The sequence below is a fragment of the Scheffersomyces coipomensis genome (assembly GCF_036884675.1).
Source record: "Scheffersomyces coipomensis strain NRRL Y-17651 chromosome Unknown DFJ63scaffold_7, whole genome shotgun sequence".
Lineage (NCBI taxonomy): Eukaryota > Fungi > Ascomycota > Pichiomycetes > Serinales > Debaryomycetaceae > Scheffersomyces > Scheffersomyces coipomensis.
In genome coordinates this window covers 106,842-121,419 of record NW_027042898.1, presented here as the reverse complement: position 1 = coordinate 121,419, position 14,578 = coordinate 106,842, and the positions used below count along the sequence as shown (strand labels likewise).

Below are 14,578 nucleotides of genomic sequence, written 5' to 3'. Positions count from 1 at the left end.
TCTACATGGTCGTGTTTGGATAATTCAGATTGACCTTGACTAAGAACAGCTTCAGCAAGATTTAATAGTTCTTGATGAGCAAATAAGTTATTAGATGAATCATAAGAGTCACCAGCGATATTTCCCATAGAAAAATCTTGATGAGGGACATTTTGATGGTATTCTTCACTGTTGTTGTCGTCCTCTTCGTCGTCGTCGTCGTTGCCGTCGTTGTCGTCTTCTTCTGACTCCTCGTCTTCTTCATCTTGTTCCTCTTCGTCTTCTTCGTCATGATCTTCCTTCTCTTCTTGAACCTCATCATCAGTATCCAAAATGATAATGCTATCATCTTGGTTATTATTGTGATTATTATTATAGGATAAGGGATCATTGCTTGGATGAAAGGCATTTGCATAATTGTTTTCGTTATCAACCAGACTTCGATTAGATTGATAAATAGCGGCTACGGCTTCTTTTTCTTCATCTGGTTCCTCTTCTTCTTCACTATCAATTTCTTCATCTTCTTCCTCTTCGTCATCTTCATCATCATCATCGTCTTCTTCCTCATCTTCCTCTTCCTCATCATCTTGTTCATCTCCGTTATCATATTCACCTTCACCTTTGCTCAAATCAGTGGCATTATGATTATACGAAGGGATTTGTATATGATGGGAGTTGCCTAGCCTCGGTCGACCATTATATATTTGATAAGATACTTGCGGTACCGGCTGATTGGTTTCGAATTGATCAACTAAATGGAATTGGCTGTGTGAGATTTCTGGTTCAGAATGGATTTCAGCATGTTCTTCGTCTTGAGAGTATTCTGATTCAACTTCACTTTCGTTATAATGGTGATGTTCTACATTGTCAGTTTGACCATGGGAAATTAAATCATCATGCAGATGATCTTCTTCATCAAGGTTGACTTCATCATCATCATCTTCTTCTTCCTCCTCGTGTTCATCTTCATCATGATGCTCGTAACCGTGTTGAGAAGAAACTTGAGGTTTGAATGTATTACTGATGATGCTTGGTCTTTGAGGGTAGTTCATTTGATACAATTGGGAACGATTGCTTGTTTGAAATTCATGATGCTCTTCCTTTTCTTCTTCTTCCTCTTCATCTTCAGTGGTTAGTATTTCTACCACTTCATCTTCATGTTGAGTATGTTGAACTTGGACGTGTTGTTCGTAATGGCTCACCGGTTGATCGTCATATTCATGTTGTTCGGATTCTGATACTGACTCTGAATGATCATTCTCGCTCTGGTCAGATGCTCCCAGTTCACCTTCACCTCCAGAGTATGATCTATCCAATATAACTTCTTCTTCTTGATGAAATCCAAGATTATTGAATGGATCGTATGCAGGTTCGGGATGACCGTTTTCCTCTTCTTCCTCTTCTTCAATTTCAATCAACTCTTCTTCTAAGTCTTCTAATTCTCGTTCTTCTTCTTCAATTTCATCTTCTTCGAGACTTTCTTCTGTATCCACATCTCCGATCTCTTCTGATTCACCTTCTTCTTCAACTTCTTCATCTTGTTTATGTACAATTGGATCTTGTTCGATATTAGATATCACTTGTCCTAATTTATTGAAATTGTCTTCATATATCTTCTTTTGATACTTTTCTCTTAATTTTAATTCATTGTCTTGTTTAATTTTATCTTGATGTAAATTCTCTTGTTGTAAAGTTTGGAAATTTAATAATTTCTTGAATCGATAATCAATATCACCAATCCAACGAACAACATCATCACTATCCTTTTCAGTCACCAAACTATTATTCTGATCTTTAACTATCAATTGTTTCGATGACTTGTCCTTGTCAAGTTTATCTTCTTCAGCTCGTTTGTTGCTTGTTGTGCTCTTAATTAATTTAAAAAATGATGGATAATCTTTATAACTCATTGTTTGTAGATTATATTTTCATTATCTCTCTAATAGAATACATTCAATCACTCTTGAGCGAATTAATAGTCTTTATATTTATATATTTAGCTTTTTGAAAGTATCACCACTAATTATTATTTAACTTGAGGCAGCTTTAAGCTCTTTTTTCATACTTTGGCTTCTTCATCTTGGTTGCAAGCTGTGTGCAGGAGTTGAACAATTTTAAAGTTTTTACGTGATATTGCAAAACTTTAAACTACTGGAACATCTGGATATTATTATTTTATTTTATTTTATATAAAGTGATCCAATTAAGTCAGCTGAACGTTTTATTTTTTAATTATATACAAATCTATAAATCTTTAGCAATGATATCTAATGCTTCAATCAACTTATTGGTAGCGTCGAAGGTTTCTTTAAATGTATTATATAATGGGATAGGAGCAAATCTAATCACATCAGGTCTTCTTTCATCACAAATTATAGCTTGATCATGTAAATATTGATTAACTCTTTCCATTACATTTTTTGATTTATCGTCATAATGAGGTTGGAAGAGTAATGATAATTGAGCTCCTCTTTCTTCTGGATTTAATGGAGTTAAGATTTTAAATCCAAATTTTGATGAATCAGTTTCTGATTGGGGTAAATAATATTTTGATGAAGTTAAAATATCTTGTAATAATTGAGTTAATTGTATACTTTTTTCTCGTAATGTTTCTACCCCACCAACTTGTTTAAAGATTTCAAGTGATGCTTTCACCGATACGATATCTATGACGGAAGGATTTGATTGTCTATAACTTAAAGCAGAATTAATAGGATCAAATTCTTCTAACATTTTAAATCTATCAGCTGAATTGTTTCCCCACCAACCTGCTAATCTTGGTGAGAAATTTTGTTTAGAATTATTAATAGTAAACTTTTCATTAACGAAAATACCAGCAATAGCACCTGGACCTGAATTTAAATATTTATAAGAACACCAAGCAGCAAAATCAACATCCCAATCATGTAATGATAAGGGTACATTCCCCACAGCATGAGCTAAATCCCACCCTACTCTAATTTGAGATGATTTTGATTTTATATAGTGAGTTATTTCTTTGATTTTAAACAATTGACCGGTATAATATTGAATACCGGGGAAACAAACTAACGCAATTTCATCAACATTATCATCAACTGCTTTTAAAATATCTTCGGTGTTTAAATAAGTTTCTCCTGGAGCTACTGATAATTGAATTAAATGAGATTCATCATATCCGAATAACTTTACAATATTTAAAAATGCATAATAATCAGATGGGAAAGCTTGCTTTTCAAAAAGAATTTTGGTTCTTTTACCTTCTGGTTTATAAAAATGAATCAATAAAGCATTTAAATTATTAGTTAAAGATCCTAATACTGCCACTTCATTTTCTTTAGCTCCAACGACAGGAGCAATCAATGGTAATAAAGGCAAATCAATATCCACCCAGGAAGTCTTACCTTCAGTAGCTTCACCAGGATGATTGAAATGAGACTCAACAGCTCTAGCTCCCCATGCATCTAATTCATCATTCAATGCTTTTCTGGTTGATTTTGGCATTAATCCAAGGGAATTACCACATAAGTAAATTGACTCTTTTTCATCATTTTTAATACCTAATGATTTGAAAGTTGGGATTTCAAACTTATCCTTATACGTTGGATACTTTGAATCCAATTGTAATGCCTTTTCAAGTGTGATATCAGTCATGCTTTGATGAGTCAACTGTGATTAGCTTGGGTGATTTTCCATAGTCTCCATAAATTTTTCTTACAAATGCGAAATCATACAAAAATGGATTGATAAACTGATAATTAAACATTTAACAGCAAAGTCAACTATTATCACCAAGAAATGATCCATTCAGTGTTAATATGTATGTATACTCCGTATAGTATAGAGTTCCACAAGTGACATTACTAACGATACTTTCATTTAGTTAATAATGATGGATTACCCAGATTAATGAAGTTTTATACTCCTGTTGATCTTCCAACTCAACGATTATTATTACAACAAGTCTATCAATTAATATCGATCAGGACTCCTCAGGAGTGTTCATTCATAACTCCACCTTCGTTGCTTGAAGATGTGGATGATATCAAAGTGATATATCGACATTATGCCACCCTTTATTTTGTATTTATAGTTGATGATCAAGAATCTGAACTTGGGATATTAGATTTAATTCAAGTGTTTGTGGAATGTTTAGATAAATGTTTTACAAATGTATGTGAGTTAGATTTAGTATTTGGATGGCAAGTACTTCAAACTGTATTAGAAGAGATTGTTCAAGGTGGGATGGTGATAGATACTAATATTAGTCGAATAGTGGCTGCCGTTGATGAAGCAAATAGTCAAAAGAGTTCCGCTGTTACTAGTTCAAGTAGTGGATTAAGTTCAACTATATTACAAGCCATATCAAGAGATAGAGGTTTTTGGGGTGGTCGTTAATGAATTAGTTATTTATTTATATATTGTTCCATAATGTACATAATAATAGAATATTTACAAGAATATATGAGTTGTAAGTAAGATTATTTTGACCAATTCCACCAACTTGAACTCTTTTGTTGTTGTTTTAACTTTTCAGTTTCAATCAATTGTAATTTAGCTTGTTCAATTTCATCCTTTTTAAAATCATTACCAGAATCCTTTTTAAATTGTTCATAATCAATTAAAGTTTGAGATAAATTTCTTTGATCTTTTTCAAATGGGGATCCAATGGGGCCAGTTTTCCAAATTGGATCATTGGATGATGATGTTTGTTTCATGATTTTAAATAATTCTTCCGCTTCTCTTTTTCTGGCTGCTTTATTCTGTTCATATTCAGCTCTAATTTCAGGTGAAAATGCTGCTATTAATTCTTCATCAGTTGGAGTAGTATATTTATATAAAAGTACTCCTGATCCTATTATACAAGTCCCAGCGAAGTAGACTCTTGCCCAACGATACCATAAAGGTTTGGTAGACATGTTTATTATTAGTAATGAATGAGATAATGTTCAATCTTATCTTAATTTACCTTACCAATATCACCATGTTCATTCGATGGTTAAAAATGATGATGATTTTGATACTTTAAAAAGTGATCACATGATGCATCATGTGATTAAATTTTAAACAACCCAAAAATAGAAGTTATGATTATAATCAATTTAATCATACCATTCAAATAAAAAAGGGGTTAATAACGTTGAAATTACAACATCGGTGTTACAATGGAGCGTAATTAGGAAATAGAGAGATATGGCAATGATAATTATTCAGCAAAATTCAATCCACACAGCCTCTATGCATATTATATAAATTGCAAAATAACAGCCTTCAATGTTCAGTAGTTGACTGATGTCAAACAACAACCATAATAATTTTTAACTTTTTTGCTATTTGAATCACAAACAGAAACAGCAATTGAATAGGATATTTTAATCAGTTTACGTAGTTCCATTCAATCATTTTCACATTCTCTAATTAAAGAAAAACGACGATCTAATCAATAACGGATATGGTTACTTTGTCCCCTTAATGGGTTAGATCCATTTACTTCCCATAGTTAAGAAAAAAAAAGGGCACCAAACGCGTGAAGCTGAAGCTGAAGCTGGAAATGGAAATGGACATGGAAATGATAAAAAAAAAATTTTTTTTTTTGCTCTAAACGAGCTATACGACAAAAGATTGTTTTTCTTTTTAATATTTTCATTTTTAGCAGAAAACATCGATCTACCCTGTGCCACACATCACTAAGTATATATAACATATATATATATATATACGGGAAAGATAAAGCATATAGCTACACCCCATTTCCATTCAACTATACACATTCGCTGTTGAAGGATTTCAGGTTTCTGTTTATAATTCCATTCATTCCTTCATCAATTGAGGTTGTTTGAGCCCAACAAATTATCAGCTCATTGCACTAACTATTGAAAAAGTTATTCAATCGTTACGTAAAGAATCCACAACACAAGATATCATCATCATAGTCAAGTGTCAATAACCGTGTATCATCTTTAGATACCCGCCTAGATTATTCATTATTTTCAACAAAGAATGATCAGTGATTCATATAATATCAATTCAACAATTGATACCAATTTAAAACATGAGATTGATCATGACCTTGATCATGATCATAGTAATGGTGATATAAAGAAGAGTAGAGCATCTACAGGTAAAAGGAAATATCATCAAAAATCAAGAAATGGTTGTTCAACTTGTAAAAAGAGAAGAGTTAAATGTGATGAAACAAGACCAACTTGTTTAAAATGTCAACATATGAAATTAGTTTGTGGTTATGTATTAGATGGTGATAATAATGATCAGTCTAATGGTGATCAAGAACACAATATCAGTTCATCTAAAGATTTAGATAATAATTCAAGTGATTCAAAAGATGATGATATTGAAAGTCTATCCCATTCATCTTTACCTCCTCGTAAGAAAAAGAGACATTCAGTTGATTCCATATCATCATCAAAATCATCTTCAACTCAACAAGTAACTCCATCATTAACTCCAAGTCCAAATATTCTCGATGATAAACCTTTAGACCAATCTATTACTTCTTCCTCCATCAACAATCAATCAATTCCATTCCCACCTATTCAACCAAATACTCCATTATCAGCTTTATCGTCAGGTCTTTTAAATGCTGGTAATTTAAATAATTTGAATCTAAGTCATCTTGTAAATGGATTATCAGGTGATCTAAGTAATCTTGGAGGATTAGCAAATTTAAGTAATTTAGCTACTTTGGCTCAATTACCTATTGATTTAAGTAATATTGGTTCCTTATTAGAATCTCAAAATATAAATATTCCAAGTTTTGTTAAACCATTCTTATCAACTCCAACTCCAATGCCACAAAATATATCTATTCCACAACCTCAAAAGAGTCAACCATCAATACAATCACAATCTTTACAACAAGATATCAACCAACAAATACCTCCAACTCCAAAATCAACTACCAGTAATTCTGAACATGAGAATAATAGCAACTCCAGAACTAATAATATACCCCCTAATATTTCCCCTAATATCAATAATCCCCTGATTAATAACTTATCCATGGATTCAACATCTCTTAATATGTTGGATTTAAGACTAATGTTTCATTATACATCCCAAGTATCAAATACGATTACAGGAGCAGGGATTTCAGAAACTAATATTTGGAATTCAGATATACCCATGTTAGCGTTTGAATATCCATTTTTAATGCATTCAATATTAGCTTTCAGTGCCACTCATTTATCAAGAACTGAAAAAGGGTTAGATCAATGTGTTACATGTCATAGAGGTGATGCATTAAGATTATTACGTGAAGCGGTATTAGATATAAATTCGAATAATACCGATGCTTTAGTTGCATCTGCACTTATATTAATTATGGATTCATTAGCTAATGCTTCATTCCCTTCATCAACCAGTCCAAAATCGTTACCTGCTTCCGCTTGGATTTTCCATGTAAAGGGGGCCGCTACGATCTTAACAGCAGTTTGGCCCTTAACTGAATCATCTCGATTTTATAAATTTATTTCGGTTGATTTAGGTGATTTAGGTGATATTATAAATCAACGAATTAATTTAGATAAACAAGATAAAGCATTCCAAGAGAAATTCTTTACTGATTTAGAATGTCATGATTCTGATATTGCTGATTTATTCCCCGTAGAGATCACTTCACCATATTTAATCACATTAGCATATTTGAATAAATTACATAAGGAAAGATATAAATCAGATTTTATCCTTCGAATCTTTGCTTTCCCTGCTTTATTAGATAAATCCTTCTTATCATTATTAATGTCGGGAGATATCAAAGCCATGAGAATAATGAGATCATATTATAAATTATTACGGTCGTTTTGTTCCGAAATGAAAGATAAAGTATGGTTTTTAGAAGGGGTATCACAAGTTTTACCAGTTGATGTTGAAGAATATGCTGGTGGAGCAGGTGGTATGCATATGATGTTAGATTTTCTTGGGGGTGGACCAGCTATAATTGATGATAATGATATTGATGAACAAATTTCAAAATTCGATCCAATGTCAAAGAATCTTATTGATACTGATAATTTACCAAGTGATATTATGGCAAGTAATTTAGAAGCAATGTCGGGTGATAATGGATTTATGAATATTAAATGAAATGAAAAGGAAAGGTAATGAATGATTAAGAGAGATGTGATTAGATCTCTGGAATGTTGTATATAGAATAATTTTTTAGCTGTATGTATTAAACTAATTTAATAATAATAATAATAATAATAATATAATGAAATGTAACACATGGTAGTTCTCTGTAAATTGCAAAAAAATAAAAGAGGTAAGGGTCGAAAAAATAAATGGCTTAAAAGGGGAAACTTTCCTAATCGGGTAAAACTCGATCAGTTGAACCAAAATATCTTCGATCATAAATGGAAAGATCTATACTTCAGTGGTTATACTTACTCGGATTATACTATACTAGTTCAAGATTCTATAAAAAACCATTACACTAGCTACCAATCTTGTTTCTAGTCATTGATAATAAATTAAGCGGAATTTTTCCTCATTCGTAAGAACGCCAAAAAGGGCAACTCATAGAAAAAAAATTACTGTCGTCTGATCCTTAATTGTATGTATGTCTAATCTGGATAGTTTCTGGGTAATTGTGGTAGTTCGTTACCATTGTAAAGGCCAAGTACATAATAGGAAGTAGGGTTACACTACAACTGCCATTACGATATACTCCATTGCAACGGGTTTAGTAACTATAACTGTTTTCATCCAGAGTAATTACTGGAAACATTCACTAATAAAATCATACGCGGTATATAAATTAGTGAGGTGGGGGGGTGGGGTGAAGTTTTATGATGGTTGAGCCAATGTAAATATAGAGAATGTAGAAGAAGTTATACCACTACAGTAAGTATTAGATAAGGGAAGTATAATATTGTTACACCAAGTATCATTGTAGGTTATTGTAAGAAGGTATTATTCGTTCGATGTATGGGTGATTCACAGTTCCTTCTTTTACCTTCTCTTTACTTAACTACCCCCTATCTCTCTCTCTCACTATTTCTGTCTGGTTAAATTTTTCTGTCTGTCTGAATATTTTGGTCGTGTAAATTAAAACGAACAGACAAAAAAAAAACTGAACAGGAAAAATGAAAATGAAAATGAAAACGAACTGAAAACAAATTTATAACACTTACCAAATTATTATTACTTTCAACTTACTGTTTTAGATAATAGATCTTTTTTATTTGTATATATACCTAAGGGACATCATCAAGTATACTCCTTACCTCATATCATTACATCTTCATCTTATACGTTCCCATCTTTTCCCTTCACCAAGGTATCCCTGATTTGTTTTTTTTGTGCATACAATATCCCTATCAAATCAACTACTACTAAAAGTCTATCGTTAGTTTAATTTCAAGTTCGATACTCCATTTCAATTACCATATCATCGTATTACTTTCCTTATTGTTTTGATTGCTTCAGATTTAAATAATATCGATATCATTTAATACTTTCCCATCAATAACAAGAACATCAAAAGATAGTATATTACTTTTATTCATACTACTTTCCCCATTCAAACTCATATCTTGATATCACTGTCTCATTTGGAACTTATAAATATATACATATACCATTTATAAATATTCCAACAAATCATATCATATCATTAAAAGATTGTTCATAAGTTTAAAACAGTTTATACTACATTCCCAGTTCATTCCTTTATTATTTATAGATCAAACATTCTAGCTTCGAGATTAACTTATTCCATAAACAAGTCTATCCAAACCTATATCCTATAAACAATAACAGATTCCCCAAACAATCCAATCAATATAACCCTATTAATCAGATCAACACCTCATTTGATATCAATAAGCTTATTTTGATCCTATTCGCACGACTCCCCCAAAAATAACAACACGCGAATTAATTGATTTTCCTGCATATACACTCACACATATATATAAAGCTTTAAATAATAACTAATTACTATGGGTTATAAAAATATTAAATGTACAGTAGTAGGTGATGGTGCTACTGGTAAAACCTCATTATTAATATCATATACTACTAGTAAATTCCCTGCTGATTATGTTCCTACTGTGTTTGATAATTATGCCGTAACAGTAATGGTTGGTGATGAACCATTTACTTTAGGATTATTTGATACTGCTGGACAAGAAGATTATGATAGATTAAGACCATTATCATATCCTTCAACTGATGTATTTTTAGTTTGTTTTTCAGTCATTGCTCCTGCATCATTTGAAAATGTTAAAGAAAAATGGTTTCCTGAAGTTCGTCATCATTGTCCTGGTGTACCATGTATAATTGTTGGTACTCAAACTGATTTAAGAAATGATGAAGTTATTTTACAAAGATTACATAGACAAAGGTTGAATCCAATATCAATGGAACAAGGTGAAAGATTAGCTAAGGAATTAAGAGCTGTGAAATATGTTGAATGTTCAGCTTTAACTCAAAGAGGTTTAAAAACTGTATTTGATGAAGCAATCGTGGCTGCTTTAGAACCTCCAACCGTTAAAAAATCAAAGAAATGTACCATCTTATGATCCAACCAATCCTAACTTCATTCATCCATCCATCTCCCATAAACAAATAGAAACAACCAATCATACATTCAATCTAGTTTTTATTATCATTTTTTTGTTTCATTATTTAATTACTATTCCTTCTTTTGAATTACTTTGTTTATTCTTCATATTCTAATCCCTTTTTATATTATTTTATTTTACTTACTTATTTAGTTAGCTTTTTACTTATTACATGAATTCTCTTCTTCTAAATCATGACTGATCGTCTTTACATACTATATTAGATATTATGTATGTTAAGATTGGTAGTTTTGACTTTTACCTTTTATACTTTTTATCATTTTGAAATATATTTAATATCATTATAAAGTTCTTATTGTCGTGATTGTATGGTATTATATTGCCGCACTCCTGCAACCACCTATAACCTTACAATGGGACCCTTCTTTCCTCTTGAATAAAAACATATAGGTTTTTTTATTCTTTCTTTTCATAAACAAACTATAATATATACACGAATATATATATCTATACAAAAATTAGATTCAATCTAATATTTTATAAACATACGAAAAATAGAAATGGGAGGATAGGGGGGAAATAAAAAATTGGACATAAATATTGTTAATTTAGTTTCTTTTTGAAAACTTTTAAATTCGACCAACAACAACGACAATAATAATAATAATAATAATAATAATAATGATAACAATGATAATGACATTTTGAATCAAACAAACAAATTATTTATAAGGATATGAGGGATTCTCTAAGCTTCCTTTGATTTTAAATATTCAGCATAATTTTCTAATCTTTGAGCTTTCCAAGATTTAACAGCATCTTGATAATTTTGTTTTTCTTCAGGGGAAATTCTAAAGGCATCTTTTTCACTATCACCTAAAGCTCTCCAATCAGCACTATAAGCTTTAACTGATTCAGTAACACTAAGACCATCATTAACATATTCCAGTTTAAGGAATAAAGCAAACCCATCAGCTGGTTTCTTTGGTCTTGGAATGAAAATTTTTAATAATTCATCATTATAAGCTTGAGCTTTTTGTTTCCATTCTTCCTTTTCATAATTTGGTAATTCATTCCATTGAACTGAAATTTCACCAATTTTATTTGATTTATGACTTTTAACAAAGAGAGCATAACCACTAACACTCTTATAAGTTTTAAGAGCACGTTCAACGTATACTTTATCTTTAGCTTCATTCTTAACTTTTTCAAGTTTAGCTCTTTCTTTAGATTTCTTTTCTAATAATTTATCTTTAGCTTGAACTTTTAATTCTATTTTCTTTAATTCTTTCTTTTCTTTAGCAAGTTTTTCTTTAGCAATAGCCAATTCAGTTTTAGTTCTTGGTTTCTTGGACTTTTTCTTTTTAGGACTGGCTTTGGTAGTTTTAGTTTTAGTAGCAGTGGCTAACAATCTAAATTGATTAGTGGTGGTGGTGGTGGTGGTGGTGGCGTTTGAATTAATACGATTAACCATTAATGGCATAACTCTTGAAAGTACTGAAGAAGCTTGAGTAAACTTCAAGCCTCTATAGACTGCAATTGAAGAAGTAAACATGATGGATTGGACTATCTCTCTTACTCACAGTATACACGTTCCCAAGGACTTCTTTACTTCAATTGATGATGTATTGAAATAAGAAATGTGATAGATAATAATTCCTGGTGGAGGTGGTGGTTTTTTTTGAATTGTTTATAGTTTGGGATTTTTGCATGCAAAATATAAACAATGGTCGTGTGTGGCTGGCTAGGAATTAGTTAACGAGAATGGTTTGCTTTTTTTGCCATCATTAATATTTATATTTATATATGATATGATGAATTGTCTATTGATAATTGATATTAATGAGGTTGATATCGTAAATTGAATGATGAATATGAATTGTAACTGTATAGATGAAAGAAGGTATTAGCAAACATCTTTCATATCATTAATCTGAGTAACAGTAGTATCAGATAATTACTAGTATTTACAGAAATGCTTACCTTTAATTGATTTTACTACGTATAATCTTTTAATTATCACTATCAATCATCATCAGTACTCTAATCAACTCTAATATCATTATAATTCATATCATTACTTCTATATCTCCAATTACTAACTAATTGAAAAGGTCGTGTGATTCTGCCCATTATTTTTTTTTTTGTTGACGCTCAGAATTTTTTTTTTCTCTCTGTCTTTCAGATCACAATTTGAAATAATCAAATAATTGGCAACAACGACGTGTTTTGGTCAAGTTAAAAGGTCATTGATTCATTGAAGAAAGAAGTGGACGTCATATATAACAGGGATTCAATCAATTATGTTTTCTACTGCTCGTTCAGACACCTTATTTCTTGGTGCTCAAAAGATTAGTGGTGATGATGTTCGTAATCAAACCGTGTTAGCTGCTCAAACTGTTGCTAATGTGGTAAAATCTTCATTAGGACCAGTGGGGTTGGATAAAATGTTAGTGGATGATATTGGTGATGTCACTGTCACTAATGACGGTGCCACCATCTTATCCCTTTTAGATGTTCAACATCCTGCTGGTAAAATATTGGTAGAATTAGCTCAACAACAAGATAGAGAAGTTGGTGATGGTACTACATCAGTAGTTATAATTGCCAGTGAATTATTAAAAAGAGCTAATGAATTAGTTAAAAATAAAATCCATCCTACTACTATTATAACTGGTTATAGATTAGCTTTAAGAGAAGCTGTTCGTTATATAAATGAAGTATTATCTCAATCAGTTGAAAGTTTAGGTAAAGAAACTATTATAAATATTGCTAAAACTTCAATGTCATCAAAAATTATTGGATCTGATTCAGAATTCTTTGGTAAAATGGTGGTTGATGCTATGTTAGCTGTAAAGACTGTAAATACTAAGGGGGAAGTTAGATATCCTGTTAAAGCTGTTAATGTTTTAAAAGCTCATGGTAAATCTTCAACTGAATCTATATTAGTAGATGGTTATGCTTTAAATTGTACAGTTGCATCTCAAGCTATGGTTAAATCAGTTAAAAATGCTAAAATTGCTTGTTTAGATATTAATTTACAAAAAGCTAAAATGGCAATGGGAGTTCAAATTAATATTGATGATCCTGATCAATTAGAAGAAATTAGAAAAAGAGAATATGGAATTATTATTGAAAGAATTAGAAAGATTATAAATGCTGGTGCTAATGTTATATTAACTACTAAAGGTATTGATGATTTATGTTTAAAAGAATTTGTGGAAAATAATGTTATGGCAGTTAGAAGATGTAAAAAGGAAGATTTAAGAAGAATTGCTAGAGCTACCGGAGCAACTTTAGTAGGAAATTTATCTAATTTAGAAGGTGAAGAAACTTTTGAATCATCATATCTTGGTTATGCTGATGAAGTGGTTCAAACAAGAATTAGTGATGATGAATGTATATTAGTTAAAGGTACTAAACAACATTCATCTTCATCAATAATTTTAAGAGGTCCAAATGATTATTCATTAGATGAAATGGAAAGATCTTTACATGATTCATTATCAGTTGTAAAAAGAACTTTAGAAAGTGGTAATGTTGTACCTGGTGGAGGAGCTGTTGAAACTGCTTTAAATATATATTTAGAAAATTTTGCTACAACAGTTGGATCAAGAGAACAATTAGCTATTGCAGAATTTGCTAATGCTTTATTAGTTATTCCAAAAACTTTAGCTGTAAATGCTGCTAAAGATGCATCTGATTTAATTTCAAAATTAAGAACTTATCATGCTGCTTCTCAAACTGCTTTACCAACTGATACCAAAAGAAAGAAGTATAAATATTATGGATTAGATTTAATTGAAGGTAAAATTGTTAATGAAATAAGTCATGGTGTTTTAGAACCAACTATTTCCAAGATAAAATCATTAAAATCAGCTTTAGAAGCTTGTATTTCTATTTTAAGAATTGATACCATGATTGAAGTTAATCCTGAAGCACCAAAGGAAGATCCTCATGATCATTAGAGATGAAAGAGATTTCTTGTACAGTTTTATAATTTATAGAAAAGAAAATAGGATAATTTACAAATTTAAATTAATAAATAAAAACTTATTAATGATAAAATAAAA

The 14,578-nt window shown here is 30.9% G+C and overlaps 7 protein-coding genes across 7 annotated transcripts; 4 read left to right on the top strand and 3 right to left on the bottom strand. All coding sequences in view use genetic code 12, as the record gives it.

The window, feature by feature from the left end:
- Nucleotides 1–2,056: 2,056 nt before the first annotated feature.
- Nucleotides 2,057–3,739, bottom strand: DFJ63DRAFT_230394 (kynureninase). Its single transcript, XM_064904245.1, has one exon. It carries the CDS (start codon nucleotides 3,610–3,612, stop codon nucleotides 2,224–2,226), a length of 1,389 nt encoding a protein of 462 aa, XP_064759914.1. The 5' UTR covers nucleotides 3,613–3,739; the 3' UTR covers nucleotides 2,057–2,223.
- Nucleotides 3,740–3,756: 17 nt separating this feature from the next.
- Nucleotides 3,757–4,356, top strand: APS3 (Aps3p; the record flags this gene model as incomplete). The annotated part of the gene is made up of 2 exons (XM_064905302.1): nucleotides 3,757–3,778; nucleotides 3,842–4,356. The coding sequence occupies 2 exons, from the start codon at nucleotides 3,757–3,759 to the stop codon at nucleotides 4,354–4,356; spliced, it is 537 nt and encodes a 178-aa protein (XP_064759913.1).
- Nucleotides 4,357–4,439: 83 nt separating this feature from the next.
- DFJ63DRAFT_289921 (uncharacterized protein) lies at nucleotides 4,440–4,877 on the bottom strand (the record flags this gene model as incomplete). The annotated part of the gene is made up of 1 exon (XM_064905273.1): nucleotides 4,440–4,877. The coding sequence occupies one exon, from the start codon at nucleotides 4,875–4,877 to the stop codon at nucleotides 4,440–4,442; it is 438 nt and encodes a 145-aa protein (XP_064759912.1).
- Nucleotides 4,878–5,958: 1,081 nt separating this feature from the next.
- On the top strand, nucleotides 5,959–8,155 carry UPC2 (Upc2p; the record flags this gene model as incomplete). Its single annotated transcript, XM_064905512.1, has 2 exons — nucleotides 5,959–6,289; nucleotides 6,365–8,155. 2 exons carry the CDS (start codon nucleotides 5,959–5,961, stop codon nucleotides 8,059–8,061), a joined length of 2,028 nt encoding a protein of 675 aa, XP_064759911.1. The 3' UTR covers nucleotides 8,062–8,155.
- A 1,765-nt stretch (nucleotides 8,156–9,920) lies between these two features.
- CDC42 (Rho family GTPase) lies at nucleotides 9,921–10,502 on the top strand (the record flags this gene model as incomplete). The annotated part of the gene is made up of 1 exon (XM_064908531.1): nucleotides 9,921–10,502. One exon carries the CDS (start codon nucleotides 9,921–9,923, stop codon nucleotides 10,500–10,502), a length of 582 nt encoding a protein of 193 aa, XP_064759910.1.
- A 662-nt stretch (nucleotides 10,503–11,164) lies between these two features.
- GCF1 (Gcf1p) lies at nucleotides 11,165–12,028 on the bottom strand. Its single transcript, XM_064907229.1, has one exon. It carries the CDS (start codon nucleotides 11,986–11,988, stop codon nucleotides 11,254–11,256), a length of 735 nt encoding a protein of 244 aa, XP_064759909.1. The 5' UTR covers nucleotides 11,989–12,028; the 3' UTR covers nucleotides 11,165–11,253.
- A 780-nt stretch (nucleotides 12,029–12,808) lies between these two features.
- On the top strand, nucleotides 12,809–14,473 carry TCP1 (chaperonin-containing T-complex alpha subunit; the record flags this gene model as incomplete). Its single annotated transcript, XM_064906507.1, has 1 exon — nucleotides 12,809–14,473. One exon carries the CDS (start codon nucleotides 12,809–12,811, stop codon nucleotides 14,471–14,473), a length of 1,665 nt encoding a protein of 554 aa, XP_064759908.1.
- Between the last annotated feature and the right edge of the window lie 105 nt (nucleotides 14,474–14,578).